The following is a 10,558-nucleotide window of genomic DNA, read 5'->3' as shown; positions in this document are numbered from 1 at the left end:
AAGCCGCAGAGAACAGTGTATGGGATAGACGCGTTTATTTCTAGGTGAGGGCACCGCATCCTCCTCGTCACCGCTCCTCATCCATGTGGACGCAGCAGCTGCAGGTTGGTAAGGAGAGGGGCGGGGCGTCTAGAGATCTCCGCCAATCAGCGAGCAGGGCTGACTCCGGTTGCTATTGGTATCCACGTAAATCACAAGGGATGCAGCCAATAGAAGCCGTGTGGAGGCGGAGCCGGGGACGCGTGGACTGGCTGCTGCAGGGGAGTGAGGGGCAGAGACACCCGGGAGAGGGAAGAGAGAGAGGGGCGCCCGGGGCGAGGGGAAGTAGCTGTCAAATGCTCGGCGCCTCTACCCAGGGCGATCAGTCGGGCTCGGAGAGTGATGGCGACCACAGCGTCTAACCACTACAACCTGCTGAGCTCCAGCTCGTCCATCGTCCATGCGGAGCCCGGCGGCATGCAGCAGGCGGCGGGATACAGGGATGCACAGACTCTGGTGCAGAGCGATTACACGTTGCAGAGCAATGGGCACCCTCTGAGCCACGCACACCAGTGGATTACGGCTCTGTCTCACGGGGATGGAGCCCCCTGGTCCACCAGTCCCCTGGGCCAGCAGGACATCAAGCCCACAGTGCAGCCCAGCAGGGAGGAGCTGCACAGTGCAGGCACACTACAGCACCAGGGCAGGGGTCCTCATCTGGTGCATCCCGCACACGGGAACCACCACGGCGCCGGGGCATGGAGGACCACCACCTCAGCCCACCTGCCCAGCATGGCTTCCACCAACGGGCAGGGTCTCCTCTACTCCCAACCATCCTTCACGGTCAATGGCATGATCAACCCCGGCTCTGGGCAAGGCATGCACCACCATGGGCTGCGGGAAGCCCACGAGGACCACCACGGCGACCATGGCCACCAGCAGCAGTCCCAGCAGCAGCAGCACCAGGGCCACCACGACCACTCAGACGAGGACACCCCCACTTCAGATGACCTGGAGCAGTTTGCCAAGCAGTTCAAGCAGAGGAGGATCAAGCTGGGATTTACCCAGGCAGATGTTGGCTTGGCCCTGGGCACCCTGTATGGCAATGTCTTCTCCCAGACCACCATCTGCAGGTTCGAGGCCCTGCAGCTCAGCTTCAAGAACATGTGCAAGCTCAAGCCTTTGTTGAACAAGTGGCTGGAAGAGGCGGACTCGTCCTCGGGGAGTCCGACCAGTATAGACAAGATAGCAGCCCAGGGCAGGAAAAGGAAAAAGAGGACCTCCATAGAGGTCAGTGTGAAGGGGGCTCTGGAGAGCCATTTCCTCAAGTGTCCCAAGCCCTCTGCCCAGGAGATCACCAGCCTGGCGGACAGTCTACAGCTAGAGAAAGAGGTGGTCAGAGTTTGGTTTTGTAACAGGAGACAGAAAGAGAAACGGATGACACCCCCAGGAGGGACAATGCCTGGGGCAGAGGATGTATATGGGGCCAGCAGAGACACACCACCACACCTGGGCGTGCAGACTCCGGTCCAGTGAACCCCCGGCCCCCCAACACTTAGTCCTTCTCATGAGAGAACAAAGCAGCCCCTGGACTAGCAGACACTTGGAGGTGGCAGGTGTAGTGATGTGCCCTATACAATGGAGTAGAGTGAGTATACACCCCATACATGTGGGGGCTGATGTAGGATAAAGAAGCCCCCCAAGGCTGCATCCTACACAATGATGAGTCTAGTGTGGAGTCCCAACTTACTGACTTTATGTACGAGCCTAAATTTGCACTGTAAGGAAACTGAAGTTTACATGAACCATTCACTGAAGATTTTATTCCTCCAAAACCCCCATGAGTAGCCTGTCAGGGAGCATTGTAGGGTCCATGGCACCAGGGTACACAGTGCTCGCCTTTAAGTTCTGACGTGTTTGTGGTCGTTTGTTATAAAAGTTGTGTTTTCAATTTTGTGTTCTTCATTTTTTTTACCCCCCCCCCCCCCCCACCACCACCTTCCAAAAAAACTAAACAGGTAGCTTCCATGACATAATACCCCAGAGTACAGCACTGTCATAGGCTGAGGGTAGACATACCCTATATACTGGAGGCAGCCCCAGTGTCCAGGACATGGGAGGAACAAGGGGAGAAAATCAATGGATCCTCTGATTGCTTCATTTTACCAAAGAGGCCTGAGGAGGAAGAGGTTAAGTGTATCCACAATGATTGCACCAGAGGATTGGACTCTGATCAGCTCTGAGGTTGATTCCTCTTGTATTGCTCTTTTTTATCATTTAATATTTAGAGCAGAGCTCAGGTTATGTTTTCCCCACTTTTTCATAGTCCTATTTATTGTATTCTTTGCTGTTTTTCTTTACATTTAGTCGTTTTTCCCAGATTGCTGTCATTTTCTCCTAGCCTTCTACTTTCAGCAGATGGGAGACTTAGAGGGGTCTTGCTTTCATCTATTGTGGGGCAGGGGCTGGTGGGGGACAAAGGATGGGACCATTTCACTCTCTAGGAGCTGACTCCTCGGACATTATCTTGTGCTGGTCTAACAAAGCCTTTCAGGGGCCAGAAATGAGGCTTCATCCCCCCCAAAGTGAAGCGTCCCATAGGACAGGAGTGGAGGAACATGGCAGTGTGAGGAGGGGGCTCAGCGGATTGTCCCACCAGCAGCCATGGCCTGTGCTGTGCACTGGGGTATATGGCCACAAAGGGGTTAATCCTGATAACAAACTTCATTGAAGTGTTCCATGTGTCTCAGCAGTCCTGGGGGGCTGTGGGAGTGGGCATCACTCCACTCTGTACAACCCTGTAAATATGTGCAAAGGCAGAACTAGGCTCCGCGTTCGTTTTCTCTATGTTTTGTAATGCTGCCCAGGGATCAGATATTTTTCATAAAAGTGGCCTCTGCCTCACTGTATATTTATTTCTTCAAAAAAAAAAAAATTCCGGAAACTTGTTTTTTTTTCTTCTTTATTTTTATTATTTTCTTGCCGGTTTTTCAGAATCTCTATAAAGATGGACACTTTACTAACCCTCTTTCTGGTCTATTTTCAATGTGCTCGTGGGGGGAGTAATAAAATGCAGATGATCTCCTTCTATATTTCTGTGAAAAGATTTGATTATTGACATAAAAAGAACCCAACACCTGGAATATTGGAATGTTCTGTCTGTTCTTCTGTCACCGCACAGAAATCCGTCCTGAAGGCGTCCACGCGACACTCGCGGTATTTCACGGGTGTTATATTCACGCGTGGAGACATTGCCGCTTTCTAAGCAACGAAAAGCTGGGATTTTATTTGGCCTTTTAGAAAAATAATCCATGTTTTCACTGGTGCTGAGCGATGGCTGGTGTTATTTAAGCGCATCTTTCCTGCAGAAAAGTGGGGAAATAACAATGAAATGAATGTAAAGGAAGAGGAGATGAACGAAAAGCTATCATCCAGGGAAAAGAGGCTCCTAGAGAATCATCATTGCTCGGTATGAGCCTACAGACACAGCATATAAGTGTATATACACACTACATATAAGGACAATTCGTAGTGAGCAATGATTATTCTATAGAATAGTTACTATGTGCCAGGAAATCCTATTTTTCACTAGAATATATATATATATATATATATATATACTGCTCAAAAAATAAAGGAAACACTTAAACAGGGATTCCCTGTTTAAGTGTTCCTTTTATTGTTTTGAGCAGTATATGTTCATATTATACATAGCAAATATATATGTATATATATATATATAAATTCATAGTATATTATACCAAATGTATAAATATAAATATATATATATATATATATATATATATATATATATATATATTACAGCATACTGGTGGTCCTGCTAATAGCTACATTATTATTATTGTTGTTGTTGTTAGTATTTTTACCACATGCTAACATGACCGATTAGAGTCATAGACTGGGTGCAGGGGAAGATTGGAATCTCCATTGTGGGTTCTGATATTTGATCATCTTTTCTGGCTGCAGTCGATACTACACGCGTTTCCGACGCAGCTAGATGATCTTATCAATAGTCTGGGAGGAAAGTGACAGGAAGAAGAAGTGTTCGGTGACCGCAGACATGCTGATGGGGCACATGCTGGAGCAGGGCAGAGAGCCCAGTGCTGGGGTCACTACCGTCCCGGCGATCACAAGCTGCATGTGCCCTTTGCAGGCAGTGCCCATGGGCGAGGGGCAACACTGGGGCCTCTGGCTGCCCCTCTCCCAGGCACTGGCCCTGATTGATGGATGCCTGGAGTTCATTGCAGTGTATGGGGCAGGCAGCCTGCTGTAGGTAATTTAACCACATATTGTGTGAGAATGAGAAAATAGCCCTGACTATATATAAGTAAGAATACTATATACTATATATATGTAAGTCAGGGCTATGCTCACATATACTATATATAGTATACATATAAGTAAGTCAGGCTATGCTCACAACGTGTGGTTAAACGAGTATATATATATATATATATATATATATATATATATATATTTAGAATATACTCTGTGAAGGGTCTCCATAGTAGGAGCTGTTCTGATAAGGCTCTATGGCAGATTGGCATTGGCCATTGTATTGGGGGCTACATTGTTGCATGCCCAGGAGGCCCCAGGCTGGCACTGGCCTGTGGTGCTAGCCATAGTGGCAGATGTGTAGCAGTGCTGGTGCCTAGGGCATGTTTGTGGCTGGTCGATGACTTTGTGCTATGCCACCGATCCTCCTGGCAATTTTGCTCCATTCTTCACAAGCCAATATCCGATTTTGTGGCTATTTATTGTGCTATTTCCAAAGGGAAAATGATGCAGAGCTTTGTACAAAAGAAAAATGAAGAGAGATCGAATATAAATATAACGGGAGAAAAGCAAGTTGCACACAGGGTATTTGTACTGATAGATAATTCTATTTTTTATTGTATGTAATTTATTCCATCCATCAATCAATTGTAATTTCTATTATCTGTATCCTTTTCTCTATCTATCTATCTATCTATCTATCTATCTATCTATCTACCTATCTATCTATCTATCTATCACATATCTATCTATCTATCTATCACATATCTATCTATCTATCTATCTATCTATCCCATATCTATCTATCTATCACATATCTATCTATCTATCTATCTATCTATCTATCTATCTATCTATCACATATCTATCTATCTATCTATCCCATATCTATCTATCTATCTATCCCATATCTATCTATCTATCTATCTATCACATATCTATCTATCTATCCCATATCTATCTATCTATCACATATCTATCTATCTATCTATCACATATCTATCTATCTATCTATCTATCTATCCCATATCTATCTATCTATCTATCTATCTATCTATCTATCTATCCCATATCTATCTATCACATATCTATCTATCTATCTATCTATTATCTATCCCATATCTATCTATATCTATCTATCTATCCCATATCTATCTATATTGAAAAAAATCAGGCAGCACTCCAGTTCAAGGAAAAATTGTGGATTTTAATTCAGCACCAAGTGGTGCAACGTTTGGACCTCACAGCACGGTGCTTGACAAAGACCGTGCTGTGAGGTCGAAACGTTGCACTACTTGGTGCTGGATTAAAATCCACAATTTTTCCTTGAACTGGAGTGCTGCCTGATTTTTTTCCATTTATATTTTGCGTTGGACAACCGCATTACTCAAGAAGTATTGCACCCAAAATCTGCTCAAGTTTGTGCTGCTGTCTGTTTTTTCTATTTAGCTATCTATCTATCTATCTATCTATCTATCTATCTATCTATCTATCCCATATCTATCTATCTATCCATCTATCTATCCCATATCTATCTATCTATCCATCTATCTATCCCATATCTATCTATCTATCCATCTATCTATCCCATATCTATCTATCTATCCATCTATCTATCCCATATCTATCTATCTATCTATCCCATATCTATCTATCTATCCATCTATCTATCTATCCATCTATCTATCTATCTATCTATCTATCTATCTATCTATCTATCTATCTATCTATCCCATATCTATCTATCCCATATCTATCTGTCTATCTATCTATCTATCTATCTAATATCTAACTATCTATCTATCCCATATCTATCTATTTATTTATCTATCTATTTATCTACTGCTAATTTAAGTACTCTCAAAACAGTAAAAATGAAAAATAATAACCGAGAATTAGATGCAAAAAATACTGTAATTTTAGCACAAAAAGTGTGGATATAGATACTGAAAATAGTAATTTATTTCTGTAAAATATGTTATTATTACTATTATTATTATTATTTATGCTGTCATTGATAATACTAAATAGCAGCAATCATTTTTATAAACAAACAAAACCTGCTTCTTTTAATTGCATTGTTAAAAATAAATTAAATTGCATACTTAAAATAGAGTCACACTGTATAAGGGATGTATTGGTCTGATGTTTGCTGTATAGTGAATATACCTATTTTTATTTTAGTTATATTTTAGCTATTACTACATCCATTTTTGGATAAGATGATTACAAAAGTATAACCCGAACTGTCACTGATCTAGAATTCATTCTTTACATCAGATTCGTTGTTGGGTTAAATACACATTTGATTTAAACCCCTATATCTGCTATTCCTAGGATTAAAAGATTTACTTAAATAATTGTAATAAATACATGTATTAATGATCCAATTATTAAAGCTACTACTGCCACTAATAGTAATAACAGAAATAATAGCAGTGATAATATCTCACACTGGACTTTCCAGTAGAGTCTATCAAACTATCCGGCTATTGCCAATGTGGTGGAAGTGACCCCTGCAGAGGGATCCGGCAGTGTGGCTATCCGTGTCCTGTACATTAATAATGAATACGGGACATGGCGCATTTGTTGCTGTGGTGTAATGACCTGGCAATGTGGAATATAGACATTCATTTATTTATGAAGCAGATCTCCATCATCCCAGCCACCAGTCACTTGTGCAAATGCAACCAGCAGTCTGATCCCTCAGCCATCTCTATTAATGCTCCTATGACATTATACATATATATGTATATATATATATATATATTTTCTAAGTGCATTTTTTATTATATGTATATATATAGTGTCCTACCATTATTTATACAAATGAGAAATATAAATGTAACAATGCTGTTTGCATCTGTACAACTGATAAAATTACAGTATTAATTATATGTGTGTGTGTATATATATATATATACCTTATGTTATAGCATGAATATATTCTGTGTTGATTTATGAATATGGTGTTTTTTAGATGTTGATGCTGAGGATAGAGCCAGGTATGTGTGTATATTAATTAACAAGTTATCATTAGTATGTGCTTAGCAAGAGATAATAAATGGCTGAGGTCACACGGCCTTTAATCGGCCAGGTCTGCAGTGCACAGTGTGGGCCTCCCTCCAATGGGGTCCTGGCTGTTCAGGATCTCTGTAGGCATTATGTCTCCCACCCTGGGAAGCCCCCCTTTCTTCAGAGCTCTGAGAGCAGTAGGGAATATCAGCCAGACAAGACCGGCAGCTCAGTGTCCCCCAGCCCACCCGAGCCCACCCCAGCCTGTGCTTGTGGTTAGCAGGAGTTGTGCACAACATCCATTAAGACACTAATCTGTGTGTGATTGTCTGGGCGGCTGTGGGTGATGGGACTGCACCAAACATTCAGCCCACACGCCTCACTGATTAACAGTATATATTAAATACACTTGTTTGTACACATTGTCTCACCCCATAGAAGCACAGGCTTATTATTCTAATTACTGTAATTAGTGGATTGAAATGTTTTCTACTTGATGTGAGGCGACAGCCACTGACTTTACATTTCTGTATGAAAAGAACACCCAGTGCCCTGCAGGATGCCCAGAAATGACAAAGTCACAGGGTATACCTGCTCATAGTGGAAGGATATAGGGGGGAGAATATAGAAGACAGAGGGATAGATTCATAGATATGAGACAGAGAGATGGATAGAGATAGATAAGGGATAGATAGATCTATAGATAGATAGATATATAATAGATAGATAGATATGGGATAGATAGATAGATAGATAGATAGATAGATAGATATGGGATAGATAGATAGATAGATATATAATAGATAGATAGATAGATAATAGATAGATAGATATGGGATAGATAGATCTATAGATAGATAGATATATAATAGATAGATAGATAGATAGATAGATAGATATGGGATAGATAGATAGATAGATAGATAATAGATAGATAGATAGATAGATAGATAATAGATAGATAGATATGGGATAGATTGATATGGGATAAATAGATAGATAGATAGATAGATAGATATGGGATAGATAAATAGATAGATAGATAGATAGATAGATAGATAGATAGATAGATAAATATATAATAGATAATGATAGACAGATAGATACTTAGAAAAAACTGAAGGCATTTTTTCTCATGTCATCTCAGAAAGGTCCTTATTTAGAACCGGAACGTTGCCATTGTGAACTACTAAATATCACTTTTTCACCTTTTCCATTGGTGTCCTGCCTTCATTTTTTTAACGATATTCAAGGCTTGGTCTTTGCCTGGCAGGCTTGGGACCTGAACTCTATTGCTGGTGCTGTTTCTATTTTTTATTTGTAGATAGATATATAGATAGTTGTAGCACAGCTGAATTTGTCATGTTACTGTTTATTTTGTTATGTTGTGCATTGAAGGGACTGTTTCTACCTCCTAACATGACATCCCCCATACCACTGCAGCATCTGTATATATGGGCACCTACCTTTCTGCTCTCCATATTTTGTCCTCCTAGTATCCCCCATTTCTCTGCCCCCCACATACCGCACCTATCTCTCCATGACTGATACTCCACCTAACATCTCTGGGTAAATAGGAATCACTTATGCATCCGCATCGCCTGGGCCAAATTGCTTTTTTCCCTCAGTGCACCTAGGTTTTGTGTATTTGTGCCCCACAAGGCTTAAATGAATGTTACTATTAATTGATAAGATCAGGTAATCAGGCATTGCTTTTCAATAGGGAATTGTAATTAAAACCTCAATCCCCCCTTTGCTTTCTGTCTCTGTATATAGCTGGGTAAAGTTCAGGGCGATGTAACACATCACTATGGGAGCTGGGATTATTCCTTTCTACCTAAATTACAATCGCCATTGATCAATTATTGTTAGTTCCCTGGGATTAAAGGGCCACAGAGCAGGAATGGGAGCTGGTGAGCACCCAGCAAACAGGACCATGTGGCTTCAGAAAGGCCTGAACCCCTGCAGGGAAAGGAGTCTTTAATTCAGGGTTTACTGTAAATGTATTGATTATTGTTATGCAGAACCACAGGATATAGCTCTCAATGAGCAAACACTGACATTCAATGTTCCCATCCACTTTATTGGTTACCTGGATCTATCAGTGGTAATTAGGTTCCACAGTCAATGTTCCTTATATATAGGACTATTTTGTGCAATGAAGAATAATAACTATAGAATATCATATTATTCACTAATTCTTCTAATGACATCCCTAAAATCCAGTGGCTGTCTGCACTAAATCCGGTCAGCAATCTTTCCACATTTTTCTTGTGACTACACCAGTGCAGCTATTTTGAGCAAACATTTGCTTGTGTGAGTGTGTTGTGTGGATGCTTTGTAACACACGAGTGATACAAGTGCTGTTATTTTAGCTTTGATGTTCTTTCCCATGGCATTTAGGAGCTGAGCACTGGTTTCGCCTTCTTTCTGAGCTGCTTTTTTTGGTATTGAAAATAGAACTCTGGCGCCCTCTATAGCCAGCATTGAGGAATTGCTCATTTATTGACAACGTTACAAATGCTATTTCCACTTTGTAACTAAAGTTTACAATCAGACTAAGGCGATCATATCTATGGGCTATGTCATTTTCTCTATTATTTCTTTATGGTTTTTTTTTTACTTTTATATGGGACTGTTGATAAATTATCTTAACTCAGAAAGTCATATCCAATGAACAAATTTGCAAAGGCCCCTCTTAATAAAGAGCATAATTTTATACAGTATCTGTGGGCACACTTGCACTGTCCAATATATGTATATATATATACATTTATCTCTACACACATATATAATCAGTTTATACATAGATATACGCATAAACCTATACACAAATATATACATGTACATATATATATACACATACACACACATATATATTGACAGGCAAATACATATAATATATATATACACATATATATATGTGTGTGTATATATATATATATAAATATAAATATGTATGTATTTTTAGAAATAGGGAATATAGATAATGTTGAAGATCCCTATGATGCTTTCATACCAGATGCTGTAGCAGGGTTGAATTTCCAGTGTATTGCTCCTTGTCTACATATGTTTCTGGCTTGGGATCATTTGGTAGATTTATCTGCAGATTTATGGACATTAATCAATAATAAGTGCTGATCCCAGCTCCTCTCTGTCTGACATCTCAGGTCTGACATGAGGCATGGTGTCTTATAGTGTAGGAGATAATGGGGCTACTTACTCGTGAGATCTCCCTTGCAGTGGTGACCTGCCTACAAGCTCCACA

The 10,558-nt window shown here is 40.9% G+C and overlaps 1 protein-coding gene across 1 annotated transcript; it reads left to right on the top strand.

The window, feature by feature from the left end:
* The first annotated feature begins 259 nt into the window (after nt 1–259).
* POU3F2 (POU class 3 homeobox 2) lies at nt 260–3,122 on the top strand. Its single transcript, XM_073589523.1, has one exon. The coding sequence runs from the start codon at nt 382–384 to the stop codon at nt 1,513–1,515; it is 1,134 nt and encodes a 377-aa protein (XP_073445624.1). The 5' UTR covers nt 260–381; the 3' UTR covers nt 1,516–3,122.
* Nucleotides 3,123–10,558: the final 7,436 nt, after the last annotated feature.

This window comes from Dendrobates tinctorius, unplaced genomic scaffold, assembly GCF_039654945.1.
Source record: "Dendrobates tinctorius isolate UK_male_01 unplaced genomic scaffold, ASM3965494v1 ptg000111l, whole genome shotgun sequence".
In the NCBI taxonomy this organism is placed as follows: domain Eukaryota; kingdom Metazoa; phylum Chordata; class Amphibia; order Anura; family Dendrobatidae; genus Dendrobates; species Dendrobates tinctorius.
Note: the sequence above shows the minus strand (reverse complement) of the source record. Positions and strands in the feature narration are given on the sequence as shown.

Excerpts from the sequence above, each read along its gene's own strand:
- POU3F2 (XM_073589523.1), top strand. The coding sequence starts at position 382 with ATGGCGACCACAGCGTCTAACCACTACAACCTGCTGAGCTCCAGCTCG.